We start from the raw sequence: 18694 nt of genomic DNA, 5'->3' as shown, positions 1-18694 counted from the left end.
AAAAATAGAATACTGATTTACAGGTATTTAAAATCTAAAGCTCAGTTTCATAAAAATCCTATTTTGCCCTTAAATGTTGGATAAACAGGCTTACCTGGATTTTTAGCTATAGTTCCTTGGAGAGCCCTGTGAGAAAACGTGGAATACCCCACCAACTTTGCCAGAAGATCTCTGCTGCTGAGCAATTCTTCCAAACATTTCAGTTGACCAGCATTGGGATAAAGAAAAATTTTGTAAGCAGCTTCTCGCACCTACGTTTAAAAAGTAAATGGTGAAGGCTATAAATACCATGACACAGTCCTATGCAACCATAACACAGGCTCATGCTCACCACTTGATCTGCAGATGATCACCGCTTTCAAAATAAAGCAATGGTCTACATGAGGCGATAAAGCTTCCAGAGTCATAAAACAGCATGGGATGCAACAGCATACTTAACTGCAGCTCTAGGGTACTGTTCTGAGGTACGGCAGGGCAAACCTCTACCCAGTGCGTGGATCTCTATGCTATAAAGCGTCTTAACCAGGAGAAGTAAGGCTGCATGAATTTAAAAGTCTCTGTAGTCTAGAATGTCAGTCAATGCTGTTATTAATCATACTTTAAAAATAAGGAGTCTTGTATGAAATATAAGTAATGAAATCATTTTCATTCTTTAAAGTGTTTATGGCATTAATAATTCCACAAGTTAAATTTTTAGGGTTTAGTAATGCTAAAAAGTTCTTAAGGATACTATCATATTATCACTGAATTTTGGGTTAAAACAGTAGCAACACACAGATGGGACCTCAACAACAAAGAGAATGAAACATACATACCAAGTCATCTGGCGATTCTGCGTGGAGACCATCAATTATGATATGATCCCCAGCAGACGTAAAGTTATGACGAATGTGTTCTGGTAAGAGATGCTTCTCAATCTTGTTGGGAAAATTGGTTCCCATAAGAAATGTACTACTCAAATCCAAGATTTTAACATTGAGGTCCACTGCTCTTTTACGCTGTATGCAGGAGGAGTAAAAGTTATTTAAAGGCATTTTGAATTAATATTTCACAATTTAATAAACAAAATATAAAGATGTCACGTCAACATATGCATTGTTGAATTGTCATTTAATATTAGTTTAGCAAAATGAATATATTGTTACTGTATTATAAATATTAATTTTACTTTTAACAGATATTTAATATTCTAACAAAAAGATCATACTTATGGTTTCCTGATGTTTCTATGCTTTAAGGTTTACATAACTTCTAGTTCTATTTTATGTCTAGGTTATATAACTAATTGTTGAAATTAACAACACTGAAAAACACATGCCAGGTGTAGTGACTCACGCCTGTAATCCCAGCACTTTGGGAGGCCAAGGAGGGCAGATCACTTGAGGTCAGGGGTTGGAGACCAGTCTGGCCAACATGGTCAAATCCTATCTCTACTAAAAATACAAAAATTAGCTGGGCGCGTGGTGGTGCGTGCCTGTAATCTCAGCTACTCAAGAGGCTGAGGCACGAGAATTGCTTGAACCCAGGAGGCGGAGGTTGCAATGAGCTGAGATTGCACCACTGTACTCCAGCCTGTGAGACAGAGGGAGACTCTGTCTCAAAAAAAAAAAAAAAAAAAAAAAAAAAAATACAGTTCTTTGCAAAAGTGTAGTGAGCCTCCAGAAGGGGGAAGCACATTTTAAAAGTTCTGATTTTGGCCGGGTGTGGTAGCACACGCCTGCAGTCCCAGCCCTTTGTGGGGCTGAGGCAGCAGGATCACTTGAGCCCAGGAGGTAAGGCTTCAGTGAGCTACGATCACACCACTGCAACCTGGGCAACAAAGCGAGACCCTGTCTCAGGGGGGGAAAAAATTCTGATTTTGCATGTGCTTGAGCTGCTACAGAATGATACAGTGAAGTCTAAGAAGTAGACTGGAGCCCCAGGGCATGGTCCTTTCTTCTACTCCGTGTCCCTGCCATGTGGCACATGGTCCTTGCTCGTGCCAGGCCTTCAAATGGTCAGTGATGAGGATGTGGATGGTGCGGACACATCTGCTTAGGTTTAATCTTGCAGTCATACCTTTGTAACACACAATCACCTGAGAAAACGTGTATTAGCAAAGGGGTTGTCATAAATGCTTTTAAGATGAAATATAAACTAGAAACCACATAATTAGGCTGACTGGAGGAGAAGGGCTGAATTTTCAGTTATTGGCTACTAAAAAACTAGACAGGCTCTGCATATGCATTTTCAGTTATTGGTTACTAAAAAACTAGACAGGCTCCGCACTGGGCTCATGTTGGGCTTCAGGTGAAAGTGTACACAAATCTTTCTGGGAGAGGAGATAGCAATTAACAGGTTCTAAACTGTTCTATGCTCCTAAAAAATGATTAAGCCACAATACTAATATACTTTTTAAACATAAACATAGATGATGTAGAGGCATGCTTGATAAGATGCTGAAAAAATTGAGTATATATCAATATCCCCAGAATTTCAATATAGAAAATTCAAATTTCATGGAAAAAAGTTTTAGGAGACTCCCATTTCTTTACAGTCCAGATTTCTCTTTGCTTATTTTGTTTCTGATACGGCCATTTATCACCACCTAATGGTAACAAGTGGAATAACAAAAAAGATGAACAAGATTTTGAAATCACATTACAGTTCCAAAATTTTCTTCAAAACTTTCACTTTAAAAAAAAGTGATAAAATTAACTACTTTGAAGATTTTATCAACTGATAAAATCTCTGGAAAAATCAAAACTGAGTTCATGCCGACTTCAATGATCTGCCAGGCATATCACTTCATCATTCTGTGGTAACAATGAAATGCACAATAATCTGAACTCTTCAAAAATTCTATGAAATTTCTGTGTTATTAAATAATGTTAAAAATAAACATTTCTATTACAGTTAAACTTATAAGTTATATTTGTATGAGACCTTAAAAATTAAGGCTGGGTGCAATGGCTCACACCTATAATCCCAGCACTTTGGGAGGCTGAGGTGGGTGGATCACCTGAGGTCAGGAGTTTGAGACCAGCCTGGCCAACACGGGGAAACCCAGTCTCTACTAAAAATACAAAATTAGCCGGGTGTGGTGGCACATGCCGGTAATCCCAGCTGCTCAGGAGGCTGAGGTACAGAAGAATCGCTTGAACCCGGGAGGCAGAGGTTGCAGTGAGCCAAGATTGCCCAATTGCACTCCAGCCTGGGAAAAAACAGTGAAACTCTGTCTCAAAAAAAAAAAAAAAAAAAAAATTAAATAAGAAACGAACTGGAAAGAACATAGGCTTTGATGATTTATAGATTTTGTTGATAGGTTTATTTCATGGTCTCTCTTTTGAAAAATGGAACATGTCTACTTTATATCCTGTCCTAGTGGAGCACCTTTGAGAACAAACATGGAAGTTACAAGGGAAAAACTGAGCAGGTTTACTTTAGTTGCATATTCAATATTGAGGGGTTCCCTGGGAGCTGCTCCCTGGGAAAGAGGAGCTACACTGTAATAATATGTTAGATAAAAGCGGCAATGTCTATGCTGGTGAAACTGAACATATATTATTTGTCAGCAAAATTTCAAAAGCATCCTTCATGAGGATACATAAAAACCAAAACTATTCACATGGATTCTCTACTAGCAACCTTCCTTCTGAAGATATGAAACTTGATGATAGCTAGCATTATTATGATTTGTCATACATTCACTCAATACTTTTATTGAGTCCAAAACTAATATGCATTAAAAAACATGATCCATGTTCTTGATCCTTTGTAAGCCTAGAATTCAGATAAGCAACACAACAATAACAGCATCATCATCAACAAAAGGTAAAGAAGAATGCCATATGAGTGAAATAAGTAAAATATGTTTGGATGAATACAAAATTCCACCTGCGGGACTGATAAAAGCTTCGCAATGTGGCATGAGGATGAAGCCTCCATAGGGACTTCAGCCAAGGAAACCTGGTGAGCAGGCTTAGGAGGAGGACAGCACACAACACATGGGGGAGGGCACTGTGTATGAGGGGCTGACAGCTGGAGCATGGCCACGAGTGTGAGCTCTTTGTTACATGTTAACTTCACTAGACAATGGGAAGTCCACAGGAGGATTCTGGGCAGGAGAGTAACAAATCAATACTTTATGAAAACTAATCCAATGTTCACAGACGGGGAAGACTGACCAGTAGGATGGTGACATGCTGGCCATGCAGGCTCTGGAGTCTGTCTGGCTTACAAAATAACGTCCCACAACCTCTACAGCCTTGGTCTAAAAAAAGCCAGGAATAATAGTAGCACCAAGCTCAAAGTTGTTGTGAGAATTTGATGAGAAACATATGATTTAAAATAGCAAATACTCAGTTGATGTTAAATCACTGTTAGGAAGACAGAGGCCTTTAGAACAGCCCAGGTATTTGGTGATAAGAAGGTGATTTGCTTTTGGGAGGCAGACAGATGCAGGACTGTAGGAACAATGCAAGGACTTGGTTAGAAGATATGAGAATATTAGGAAGGGAAAGAATACAACTAACTCCCAAATTTTATTTTACAGAGAAGTATTAATGAAGAATTGATTTGGAAAGGGGCAAATGTGGTCACTTTAGGCAATGTGAGTTTACAGTAGAGCCGATAAATCTCATGGGCTGCTGAGAAGGCACGTCCTGGCTCAGGGTCAGACCAGGAATCACATGCTGAGCCTTTAACGCCACACAAACACATCAGATGTGTGAGGGGTTACAGCATTACTCAAACTCAGCACCTATCAAAATGGTAACATCTATTGTATATGATACATATTTCCAAGGCCCTGCCTTCTACTTTTCCAGATATTTTGATAACTTAATCTCTTCATAGGTAAGTGGTTTAATTCTACCATATTTACTAGGAAAAATGTATTACTGTTTAAAACAAATAAACAAAAAGCCATAATAGTCTAGACTGCAGGTGAGTGGGGGAGACTGTGGGGCAGGCTGAACTTCCAATGGTGTCAAGTCCCTCCTGTTCTTCCAACTCTGAATTTACAACTGAAATGAGGCACTTGGTTTATCAGGATGTTATGCGCTAGAAAGAACAATGGCCAGTGTTAGAAATTTTAAGAACTAACACTGGCCATTTGTTAGTTAGGATGGCAACTTGAACAAATCACTTTGTCTTGTTTCCACATCTGTAAAATGAAGCGGATGGACTAGGTAGAAGGCCCTTCATCCCAGTGTAAACACTGTGCAATCTATGCTTGTTGCATCTGTCGAACACATGTATAATATAAATAAATAGACTTATGTAAGGTCTTAGTGATGTTGTTCCCTGTACTACCAATCTTCAATGACATCAGCTTTCCCATTCACTTGCCAGTCTTTCCTGATATTGCCTATCTCATCCTAATTCCATGATTATCTAAAACACTCCACTTGGCTGAAGTCTGTCTTAATTCTGAATTATCATGGTCAACTTCCAGAGAGGGGGTTACATTCAAATACAATCTATAGAAGAATTTCATAACAGATAAAAGACCTGCACGTTTTTGCAATATGCAAATTCAGGCAATATATTCAAACAATAATGGTATCAACTGAATGTTAGTAAAACTGAAAGAGTCAAAAAAACAGAAGATGTACCTTTTCTTTGTCTAGATGGATTCCACTAATTTCAAAATCAAACATAAACAGTTCAGCCACTCGCCTATAAACGAAATGAGCCCCAGGTTATAACAGGTAATAAAAATTGCTAACAAAAAAATTGTGGTTTTTTGTTAAATAAATCAGTCTTTTTCAGCCTTACTGCCAAAAGTTTCTTCAAAACACACACACACACACACACACACACACACACACTTTGTTTTAAACAAGGAGCTTAATATCCTCAGATATTAAGGCTAACATCAGGCAAAACATCTATCTGACTGATAATTATGATTGGCTCTTCATGTAAGAGCTTATTCCTTTATTCAGAGAGTACAAACCTGTGAAAGCCACCATAATAATTACTTATTTATTTCAACTCAATCCAAATCCCCATAATTAAAAACATAAAAGTTTTATATTTGGACAATTTTTCAAAGGCCCTCTGCATGAGATTTTCAGTTTTTCTTCCAGCCAGTAGCAGCTATTTAGAATATTAAATTCTTTGATGCTGTGCTGGAAGCTGAGTTTCTTGGCTAATGAGAATTGTTTTCTTTCTTTTTACCCCTGCTTCATGCTTGGAACCAATTTCAAGTGTAACACCTTGTTTTTTGGTCAACGGTATTTTTTTTTAAAAAAAACCAACAACATTGAATGGAAATAATCAAATATTTGATCTACTCTTTTGGCTTTCCTTGGGTTTTCAAAATAGATATATTTACCTTCCTGATTATTATGTCAAATATACCGTGAATGGAAATTTATAGTGTACCTTTATCGTATTACACAATATAGGTCTATTATGTAACAAAACTGTTTGCAGTTTTGTATTATGTAACAAAACTTTGCAGAAACATATGAAACATTTTAAATCACTAATCCTATCAAAGATAATGACTATTAAAATTCTCGTATTTCCTTTCCATCTACTTTTAATGTTATATTATATATTTAGAATAATTAAGGCCCAACTGTATATACTTTTGTATCTTGCTTTTTCTTGTAAAATTGTATCACAAACATTGAACAGTTCTCCATGTCTTTAAACGTTCTTCAAAAAGTTGGCTTTTCATGCTTGTTTTGTGTTGTCATATAGACTGCAAATGTTGTTATTCTCCCACTCCCATGAACCACAATATAATAAAAATTCTTGTTACATTTTTTAATCCTTGTTTGTTTCCTTAGGATAAATTCCAAGAAATTAATCAAAAAGTATGCACATTGATACATATTACCAAATGCTCCTCCATAAAGACTTATCAATTTACCCGTAACTAGAGAGGATCCATCATCCCAAACCAGAAGTGCTATTCTCATTCTGTTTCAACTTTGTCAGCTGCTGGCTGACAAAGTTTTGCTTCATTCTGTCTTTCCTTAATGGTGGTGGGTCTCGTGCCAGGTACAGAGCAAAGCACTTTACACAAATTATTTCCCTTACATCTCATATGATTCTTACGAAGTACTTATTTCAAAGGAGAAAACCAGGGCTTAGCGAGCTCTGAAGCCAATGTCCAACCCCGCAGTTCTATTCTAGAGATGCACTTCCACCCACTTCACACTTGTTGCCACTGTTACAGCTGTGGCACACTGCTATCAGTTTAAGGGCCAACTGTTGCTATTCCTTATTTTGTGAAATGAGAGTTTCACAAAGATAATCTTTTGCCCATTTTTCTATAAGGGGGGTTTTCTTTCTTCTTTTTTTAAAGTAATTTGAAAGGTCTCTTAAAATAGTTAATATATTAACCCTTTGTCATATAAGAACCATTTGTCAACATTTGTGTGTTCTGACTTTGAATGTGGAAGCGTTTTGCCATACCAACGTTTGCAACATTTATATAATAAAAATCAATAAATCTTTCTGTGGTATGAGTTTGTATCATGCCAAGAAAGACCTTCCACATCCCAAGATTACCACTAGTTTTATAATTTCTTTTAAAAATATTTAAATCTTTCATCAATCTACTTTTTTACCCTAAATGGTTATCCATTGGTCTAACATTTCCTGAAAACCAAGTCTTTCCCTACTGATGTGAAATGACACTTTTATCACATACCGAATAGTCTTACTGTATATATATCTGCGTCTATGTCTAAAATTTCTCTATTCTTCCATTGATCTAATTGACTATTCTGGCATTTTTAGGTATAATGCTCTTTAAATACAGCATTTTTATATGTTCTACTATCTGGTGTAAGTCCCTTTTTAGTACTTTTCCTTACGAGAGTTTTCCTGCCTATTCTGGCATATTTATTCTCTATGACTTCAAAATCATTTTAAGTAACAATAAAAAAATTCTTTATAAATTGGATAGCATTAAACTTTTAGTAATAAACATTACTGAGCTTTCTTCTTCCTTAAGAATACAGCATGTTTCTCCATTTCGGTCGCTTGCATGCTTCCTAGGTGGTGTGTGTGTTGCGGTTCTGCACTCTACATTCCCAAGTTCATTCCAATGCGTGTTACAGCTTTGGCTGTTCTTGCAACTAGGATTTTCCCTCCATTATATTTTCTGGAGAATGTGCTTATTATAGTCTTTGCATACATGAAAGCTCTTAATGGCTTTGGAAAAAACCCAAGTTAAACAGGTTTCTTTATGGCCTGGCTTCTCAGAGACTCTAAACTACTAAAATTCTTCCAGCAGGGAAATACATTGATACATCAGATTTCCAAACTTACTGACTGAAGGAACCATTCTGAGAAAAGTTCTGAACATCTCAGAGAACTAGTATTTCAAGGATTGAATCTAAGAATAACATGACGAGTTACTCAATTTAAATCATTTCCTCTGTACATTAACTCACAAGACTTTATTAAATCTATAATTCTTTGTTTTAGCCACTGTCTTATATTTTACCATATGCATATAGTTCTTTCTGGGTGCTAGCCAATACTCAATGATATCTAAGTGCCATGATACTGCAATAATTATTACTTCAAATTCTTCTTCTCTCCTACTTCCAAGTTGCTTTTCTTTGCTAGACTGTTGATATTCTACCCAGTTTATTTTCCCCAATATATTTATCATTTTATTATTTAAAAATTCCTATTGGCATTTTTAATAATATCTAGAAATGTGGTGTGTATCCTATCACTACAAGTCCTTTCTATCTAAAATGGTCTGCTAGTCCACTACAATTCTTTATACACAAACAGGGTCATGTCGATCTTCAGTAAATAGAGATTATGAATAACCTTCTATTTTTAACATTCTTTGTTGTTATTTAAAGTCAGTACCAGTTCAGTATAAATCTGGCACAATTAACAGGCATTCAATTTTTCCTTGCTTTGCTAATGAAAGCAATATAACGACAAAGCTTAAATGATAAAGCTGTGATGACACAGCTAGTTTTACTAGTGTCCTGGGCATCAGGACCAATAAAGTGAAACACCACTAGGTACCTGCACACCTGCCAGGCAGGTGAAAATAACCCCTCAAACACTGAGTTACTCATATACCATGCTGCTCATGTATTAGATTAACAGTAAACTGGATGATCAATTGGTCCCTATAGAAAATGGCTTCATTTGGGGTCAATAAGCCACATATGGAGACAAAATAGGAGAAGGAAACAGGATCAGAAAGAATCAAGTTGTCAGAGGAAGTGTCCCACCAATAAAACGTAGATAAACAGGAACAAACTGAGAAAAAAAATTAATCTGTGTTATGACGTACATATTATAAGCAGGTTAAGGACAAACCCTACTCCACTCACAACTGCATTTGAGCAAAGAAATAAGATATCTAGGTTCCTATATCAAATATTCTAATGTGTTGATTTAAAAGTAAGGCCTTTTTGATGCAGATTTATAAATGTAGCCAAATGAACCAAAGCAAATCATTACAAGGATCTTGACATCCTCCCAGTAGATAAAATCAATTTGCTTATATTTTCTGATAGTATCAATTATGGAACTTTGAGCATAAAGCTAAGTGTAATTATTAATTGTCTACAGGAGTCCACTCATTAGTTGAGCACTGACCACATGCCATGAATGTGTAGGTACTGAGGATGCAGCTGGGAACAAAACAGACCAAGCCCTACCCTCAAGGAGTTTGCAGTCTCGTGAGATAGATGATGAACAAATAAACAAATAGGATACGTTGGAAGGAATGAGGGCTATGAAGAAAGATAAATCAAGATCAGAGGGTAGAGTCTGACCCTGTGTAAAGATTTTGGAAGAGACACCATTTGAATGGAGTCCTAGAGAAAGTGCAGGAATCATAGAGATACCTGGGGAGGAACATTCCAGACAGCAGAGGCTGCAAGTACAGAGACCCTGAGGGAGAGTCTCCCAACCTCACCTCTAGAGTCACAGTCACAACCAAGGCAAAGAAATGAGTGAGTACCTTGTTTCTGGATCAAGGGAATCCACAAGTTTTTTATCAGCTAGTAATTTTTGCAAACATTGATATAAATCCACATTTGTGTTCAACCTAGAAAAATTAGAAATTTAAAAGATTAGATGATTTTCTAATACCTTATTTTTAACTTTACATGAAAAGAATGGTGTCAGACTGTACCACACACGTGCCCAGAAGCTGAATAGCATAACCTACCAGGAACAGTGTAACCATCCATCCTTCCTTCTTTCCTTCCATTTTCTCCTTCCCTTCTTTCTTTCTTTCCCTTATTTTGGAGACAGGGTCTCACTCTGTCACCCAGCATCCAGGCTGGAATGCAGTGGCACAATCACAGCCCACTGCAGCCTCAATCTTCTGAGCTCAAGTGATCCTTCCACCTCAGCCTCCCAAGCAGTTGGAACTACAGGCATACACCACCACGCCCAGCTAATTTTTAAATTTAAAAACACTGTAAGGGAGAGCTCAGGACACAGGCTTCAGAGCCAGGCAACTGGGATGCAAGACTGGCCCTGTTACTGCTCTGGGACCTTGGACACGTTATTTAGACCTTAGGCTGCCATGAGGATTAAATGAGATCATGTGTGCAGCACACATTTACTATGTGAATGAACCATGGCCACTGTTGAGCAGTTGTGCATCCCGAGAGCAAAGGGCCCAACGCTGGGCAGTGGTCCCAACCCATCCCATAGTACCACTAGCAAGAACCCAGTCCTCTTCCCTAAATGCAAATGCCATGACCCCCTCAGAGCTAAATAGTGAGCTGGGTCTAGATACAATCTGCACCCTGCTGGGTAGGTCTTCGAGGAGGGATAAGGTTTTAAGAACCACTCACCAGTCCCTACTCAGAGACTCAAGGATACTCCTGTTCCTCAGCTGGTTCACAAATAAACACTGAAGATTTATATGAATCGAAGGGTTTCTGTTACCATTCTCATGGGCCTTCCCAAATGCTAGTGAAACGTAGATAGTCATTACTCATCAAAAAAACACTCACCAAGAAGGGCCAGACTCCCACACATGGATCCCAGAAGTCAGGGAGAGAGTGAGCGTGGAGGCCTAACCTGCTCACCCATGCCTCCTAACCTGCTCACCCATGGAACCATTCCATGGCAAAGGAACAGTAGCTCAGAGGCTGCCCGCACTGCCCCAACTGCAGAGGTTTAAGGAAATCTCCCAGTATGTTTTATGTTGGAAGACCCTGAGATAAAGCCCATACTTCAGTCTGTATTTGTCCTCCCACAAAATGAAGAGTGCTTGTCCATGAGCCCAGCCCATGTCTAATTCGGCAGGACACAGAATGCAGAGCACCTCAAGCAGGCAGCCCACTGCTGACCCCCTTCCAGGGGCCTTTCCCCGAGAGGCAAAGCTTTCTCCCAGGGAGTCCCCACTTTCAGCCCTGTCAGCATGCCTAGTGCCTGCACTCTGCAGGGCCCAGTTCTATCCCATTACGCAAGTTGGTTTTCAGCGGCTATGGGAAAAGTCACACACGATTGTGCCAAAGTGAACAAATGTTGGCGACCTGGGGAAAAGCAGCAGCTGCACATCCTAAAGTGTTGGGTCTTCCAACGAAGCCTCGTCTAATCAGAGAAGCCATCCCTCTCCTCCTCCAACAATTTCTGGCATATTAAATTGTCTTATCATGTTACCCCCTTTTACCTGTTGTAAATCCATGCTGGTGAGTCCAGCGCTCTCCCTAGCTCTATACACTGCCTGGCATGGTGCCATGCAGCTAAGTGTGTTGGAATACAGGACTGTCCACCATTAAGTTATTTTAACAAGCACTATGGAACTCTCATAAGTGGCTTAAAAACACTTACATTTACACCTAAATCACTTTAAAATAATTCACTCCATCACAGCCTCAGCCGGAGCCTGCTCCAGCCCTCCCATAGACTTTTACAGCCTCCCTAGACTCCCTAATTCCAACTCAACAGGGACCACAAGGACACTGTTTATAGAGCATTTTGGCTTCTCGCCCTGTGGCCCACAGCCATCAATGCAACAGCAATTTAATCAAGCGATAATCTAGTAAGTCCAACTTGCCACTAGGATACTAAAAAGCCCTTATTTAAGGTAAGTGATAATGGTGATGACAAGAATCCTGGGTGTCTGTCATCTCAGATTATCAAGTGACACCTTTACATTGATCTCATTTAACCCTCACAAGGACCCTGAGGCAGGGTTAACTTTTCGACCCCATTTACAGACAAGGAAATGACTGAGAGAACAGACAACCAGCCCCGAGGCCCAGTGCCCGCCTGCCAGGTGAGCCAATGGCCTGTCCTGAGCCCTCCCTCCGGCCACCCCTGGTCACACACACCTCCCACCCTGCTGGGTGGGGGACAAGTGCTATGGACAAAACTGCCTACGGCACAAGTCCATGAAATCGGATCACCCAGGACTCGGCACGGAGGTGGGGAGGGGAACAGCACATACTTCTCTACCATGGCGCCAATACTTCTACAAGCTTCTTCCGCGGCTTCTCTGAATGCTGGCTCAGGGTGAGCGATTTTCACAAAATCAGCCTAATAAAGGGGAAAGACAAAACCAAAAGGGAATTTGATGAGAAGCTTTCTTCCAGGATCTGAGGGTGAAAATGAAAACTGGGTTTTAAGATGTGCCATTGGCTTGCCCTATGCATTTCCATTACTGACTTTTTCCTAAGCGAGTAAAGCAAAGCAGCTTCTTTCTGAACATTTAATTCTGTTATTCCTTGAAACCAAGTTTGTTTCATTCCAAAAAAGACTTTTATTAACTTTATTTCAGAAAACGTTTTCTCTTTCAAATATAAACACCAAGCAAATTCTTCTTTTTTTTTTTTTTTGAGACAGAGTCTTGCTCCGTCGCCCAGGCTGGAGTGCATTGGCACAATCTCAGGTCATTGCAAGCTCCGGCTCTCGGGTTCACGCCATTCTCCTGCCTCAGCCTCCCATGTAGCTGTGACTACTGTGACTACAGGTGCCCACCACCATGCCCTCTAATTCTTTATTTCAAAAGAGCAGACACTGGTTTCAAATATTCTACAACTTTCTGGCTAAAATTCTTTGCAGTATGGTTTTCACATGTTAACGTATCTCCAGAAACAATTCTTAGAGGCTTTTTTTAACTGACACATCGTATAGTTTCAAAACCCATTTAACTACATTCTAGTCTTTGATTTAACTACATTGTAGTCTTTGTGCAGAAAACAAAGGCAGTCTCTTTATAGTCCTTTTAATAAAATATAAGTTCATAGTCTCCATGTAATACTGTATACAACTACTACTGCTGCTGCTACTTAAGTCATTAGAAATTAAAATGAGTGACAATTCTTTTTTAGAAAGATAAAATGATGTAAAACTAAATTTTTGTTTTCATGTCAATTGTAACAAAAAGCAGAGAAACTACAAAACACTACATATTTTCTTTATTTGCCAAGAAAATGTGTGACTATAACATGAAATAAAATCACCACAAGATAAAATTTCTTAATTTTATTATCAAATAGCTTTTAATGCCAAAACATTTAAATCCATAGTTTGGTATATTTGTTGTAACAATTGGTAACGATAAAATAACATTAGTACCAAAGTACCTGAAAAATGAGTTACGTAAATTTACAACATTTTTTTTTTTACAAATTACTAATCTACAGGTTGTGAATTTATAATCAATATTAAAATTCAAAACACTAGCATACATATTAAAAACTGATTTGTAATAGTGATGAGGAAAACAGTTCTGTTACATAAAAGCTGTATTAAAAAAAGAAAACAAAATAAAATGACTATTTGGTGAAAAACAATTTATAAAACGATTGCCTTATAACAGTACTAACCTTACTGGCAGGTAATATCTTAAAAATTCAAAACAAAGAAAGGTGCTTTTATACCCAGAGAACTACATATATAAATCACACCTTTTTTTTTAAGTTTTCAAAATGAGATATTATTATACATGATAAATACTAAAAATGTCAAAATAAGATATAGGGCAGAGAAGTTAAAATCTTTTAGTGAAGACCAAAAGCAAAAATGTAAGAAAAAAATCCTAGAATACTGATTAAGATGAAGACTAAGACAACAAATACACAGTGAATTCTGGGATTTGTGACAGCCACGCCAAGTCACCCCTCAGTATCAATGGACAATGGTTTGATCCTCCCATAGATACCCGAATCCACAGATGCTCAAGTCTCTGATATAAAATGGTGTAGTACTTGCATATAACCGACACACAGCACACCCCATATATCAAATCATCTCTAGATTACTTGTAATACCTAATGAATGTAAACAATATGTAAATAGCTCTTACACTGTATTGTTTTATGGAACAGTGACAAGAAAAAAAAGTCTGTACATGTTCAATATGAATGCAAATTTTTTTTCCAAATATTTCTGATCCAAGGTTGGTTGACTCCACAGATCCCCCAATCTGGAGGGCTGACGATACAGTGAAATTCACTGACACAGATTTTCCTTTTCTGATTTCTGTGACACAATTAGGTGAACAGGGTATGAAACCTCCTTTTGGCACTGCGTTTCCACAGCTCCCCCATCATTCAAACACACATTTCCTATGCACATACTGGAGGCACAGAACAAAAACCCAGTACCACAGAACCACCCAGAGCCTGCAACTTCACTCCAGGGAAAAACCCTTTACAGTAAGATACTTTATCAGTTTTCTCAAGAGCGGGAAGCTTGTGGTGAACATATAATCATCTGAAAGGTGTTAATGCTCAAGTCAGGTGTATGGGTGGAAGGAAATTTTCCAAAAAAGGAAAAAAAATAAAGATGGGGAGGAGTTATGCTGGGTGAAAGAAGTCAGTCAAAGGTATACAGGATTCCACTTATATGACATTCTAGAAAAGGCAAAACTATAGGGGGAGAGAACAGATTAGTGGTTGCCAGAGGTTAGTGGGGAGGGGTGGGTGTGACTATACAGGGAAATTTCTGGGGGTTGATGGAACAGCTTTGTATCCTGATTGTGGTGAGGGCTGCACAAATTTATATGAGTTAAAATTCATAGAACTGTACCATCCTCCAAAAGAAGTCAATTTTACTGTATAATAATTTTAAAAACAAGTACTTTTTTTTAAAGATAGAGAGGCTAACAAACTTTGCAACCTTTCCAAGTAAGGGTCCACGAGACCTGAGCAGCCGCCAGCCCTGAAATGGTTGGAACAGGAGAAAGAAGAGGAGCTCGACAGATACTTTGCCTGGGCTGGCAGCCCTGCTGCCCCACATGCTGGCCAGCTGACAGCGGGCACATCCCTTCATCACCCAGTGCCTTTCTTCCCTCTTGTGAAAATGGAGAGATGCTGAGAAGGTTACCTCAGCTCATCCAGGGAAAGCTTATTCAGCTACCTAGGCTGTAGAAAGGGCCTACAGCCTAAATTTTCAAAAACAAGTTAATGCCAGAATATAAACTCCATGAAGTAAGAGATTGTGTCTGTTTCATTCCTGCATGTATCCCTCGTGCCTAGACAGTGTCTGGCACACAGTAGGTGCTCAACATTGACTGAATGTGAGGGAAAAACCTATGTAGTTCTATACCATGTAGACAGGATCATAAATGATCACTATTTAAATTGTGTGTGCTGCTTTCCTTGACAAGAGTAACCAAGAATAGGCTCCTTCAGGCTGACAGAAAATCCTGCTCCCTGGAAATAAGTATATCGAAGAGATACCTGCACTTCCACGTTTGTTGCAGCTCTGTTCACAACACCCAAGATGAGGAAGCAACCCAAGTGTCCATGAACAGATGAATGGACAAAGAAAATGTGGTATTTACACACAATGGAGTGTTATTCAGCCATAAAAAAGAATGAGATTGTGTCATTTGCAACAACATGGATGGTCACTATGTTAAGTGAAATAAGTCAGGCACAGAAAGACAAACATCACATGTTCTCACTCACTTGTGGGAACTAAAAATAGATACAATTGAATCATGGAAATAAAGAGTAGAAGGATGGTTACCAGAGGCTGGGTAGGGTGGCAGGGTGGTATGGGGGAGGTGGGGATGGTTAATGGGTACAAAAACACAGGAAGAATGAGTAAGACCTACTATTTGATAGCACAACAGGGTGACTACAGTCAATAATAATTTAATTGTAGATTTTAAAATAACTAGAAGAGTATAATTGGATTGTTTGTAACACAAAGGATAAATGCTTGAGGGGATGGATACCTCATTTTCCCTGATGTAATTATTATGCATTGCATGCCTCTATCAAAACATCTCATGTACCTCGTGAATATATACATGTATCCACAAAAATTAAAAATAAAAAAAAAGAAAATTTTGCTATCTCAGCAATGGATTTCCTAGTTGGTGAAGAGATCTAGGTATACACTTCTATTTCAAATTTAAAATGTTAAAAAAAAAAGTCTTTACAATCATTTTGATGTCAAAACCTGGTTTTTAATTTAAAAAAAAAGGCATTCCTGAAAAGGTTTATTAAAACTGGTTTTCGCACCTCTTATGAAAAAGAAGTGGCTCGCACTTATAATCCCAGCACTTTAGGAGGCCGAGGCAGGAGGTTCACTTGGGGCTAGGAGTTCAAGACCAGCCCAGGCAACACAGGGAGACCCTGTCTCTATTAAAAAAAAAAAAAGAAAAAGGGGAATTTTGTTGTAAATGTACACATAAAGTGTTCTTAGAATTTTGGGAGAGCCTTCATAATGAAGAATCTCTGTCAAATGAATAGATATGTAAATATATATTACCCAAATATAGCAAATATTTACGATATTAGTATTCATTCATTATATATTACATGTATATTTTATTAAACATACATATTAAAGTACAAGTCCTAAATATCACCTTTTCCTATAATATTTTCCCATTCCTAATGACATATTTCATCATAAAAAATTATACCCAATGGATCTCAAATAGTTTCAGACATTTTTAACTTTATAATCTAATATTAATAGTAAACAACAAAGGATAAATTTCACTTAAATTTTAACAGGTTAAAAGAGAGGTAGCTTCAAGTCTGAGGCAAAGCATCTTACCAAGTCGGCCACTCTGCATAAGGAATCCGAGAGCTCATCGAAGATCAGCACGGTCTGGGGCCCAGGTGGGGTGGAACACGCACGGTCCACAAGCAATTCTGTCTTTCTCAAGGCTTTTTCTTGTGCAATATGAAATCCTTCTGGGGCACTCAGCTCAGGAACTCCAAAAAGACCCTTAGAACCAAAGAATACGTCTGATTTATAACCAAAATTCAAAATTGTGCTTTTTTTATATTTACTAAAATTACTTTTATCACAAAGGACATCTTGGCTTTCATTGGTGTATCATGTTATACCTGTGATCACGGATACCACTATCATACTCCCCATATCACTCCACATAAATTACACTAAAAATGTTCTCAGAACATAATTTTTCTTCAATTTTTAATTATTTTCTGGAAAAAAAAAACAACAATGGTATGGGTTCAAAATCCAACTGTCACTTCTCCAGAACCTAAGAGTGGCCGCAAAGATTAAATGAGATCATATATGTAAATATATATATATATATATATATATATATATATATATATATAAAAAGCAGTGTTTGGCACAGAGCATTTATAGATGTTAGCCATAATTATTATTAGCTTATAACCCTGATCATGTTATTTCTCCTCCTAGGCCTCATATTTTTTTCATCATGTACAATGGGAATGACGATACATACCTTACAGCATGGACACAGGTACTAAGTATATGTAAAGTACTAACAGCAGCATCTGAAAGAGTGAGATCTCAGTACATAGTACCAATTATTCTACAACTATCAAATAGGGAGGATGAGTTGACTATGAAGCAATAAATATTTTAGAAAAATTTAATGAACATATTAAAATCATAGGCTGAAACTGGGAGCAAATTGTATACGTTCCAAAGACATTTCAATATCTTGATAAAAACAAAAATCACTGATCTAATGGGAATGACCATTCTCTTGTTACCTATTCAATCACACTTGTTAGCACACTCAGGAAGGCAGGGAAAAAAAGCATTTAATATGCACCTACCGCATACCATGAAGTGTGCCTGCTACTTTACATAGGTTCTCATTTATATCACACAATCCTACAGAACAGAGTATCATTCTTTTATAGATCAGGACGCATGCTTTAAGAGGTTAGAAAAAACTTGTCTGAGGTTACAAATTAATATTGGGAAAGACAGAACTCGAACACGCTCTGTACATCTGTAAGGCCCACACTTTTCCATACTTCTCTATTACAACTTATCTGTTTGAAAGTCTTCTCTCCTGTAAAGGTGAGCTTCCAGACCCAAGAGCCCTGCCCTTCATTTCTTTAACTAGCTATCCAATAGACCGTCTAACACACGGGGGAACTCAATGAAGGAAACCAATGACCAGAGCAGATGCGAGGCTTTGTTAATCAACGTTGTAGGTGCTTAACACATAGATTTTCAGAAATACCAGCAGGTAAACTTTCAGGCCTGACAAGCCCTACTGTTTCTACAAGAAGGGATGGATGAAGTTAAGCTAGTGATCTCTCTTCAAAATATATTACAAGTTAAAAAAAAATAAAAGAAAGTGAGTGGCAGACAAAGGAAAATCAGGACCAAAAACAAATGTCATCTTTATACTGACTTAATTTGATTTAAGCACAGACTACTTCCACTTCCCAGTACAACCTGCCCATATTGCTCTCGGGAATTCTTACTCTCGGATTACCAGTGACCATAATGCTAAACTGAATAAGCCTTT

General features: G+C 38.0%; 1 protein-coding gene across 7 annotated transcripts in view; it reads right to left on the bottom strand.

The window, feature by feature from the left end:
• MIPEP (mitochondrial intermediate peptidase) overlaps positions 1-18694 on the bottom strand; it is a 170961-nt gene that overhangs the window by 150794 nt on the left and 1473 nt on the right. For all 7 annotated transcript variants that reach the window (XR_008651193.2, XR_008651194.2, XR_010115939.1 and 4 more), the window contains exons 2-7: positions 16975-17148; positions 12401-12489; positions 9950-10036; positions 5598-5661; positions 816-998; positions 95-251 (exon numbers count right to left, since the gene is read on the bottom strand). Coding sequence is in view for 4 of the 7 variants with exons in the window: in XM_063618839.1 (XP_063474909.1) it covers positions 95-251; positions 816-998; positions 5598-5661; positions 9950-10036; positions 12401-12489; positions 16975-17148 (754 nt within the window). In the remaining 3 variants the exon portion in view is untranslated. The remainder of the gene's footprint in view (positions 1-94; positions 252-815; positions 999-5597; positions 5662-9949; positions 10037-12400; positions 12490-16974; positions 17149-18694) is intronic.

This window comes from Symphalangus syndactylus, chromosome 15 (genome assembly GCF_028878055.3).
Source record: "Symphalangus syndactylus isolate Jambi chromosome 15, NHGRI_mSymSyn1-v2.1_pri, whole genome shotgun sequence".
NCBI lineage: Eukaryota > Metazoa > Chordata > Mammalia > Primates > Hylobatidae > Symphalangus > Symphalangus syndactylus.
Note: the sequence above shows the minus strand (reverse complement) of the source record. Positions and strands in the feature narration are given on the sequence as shown.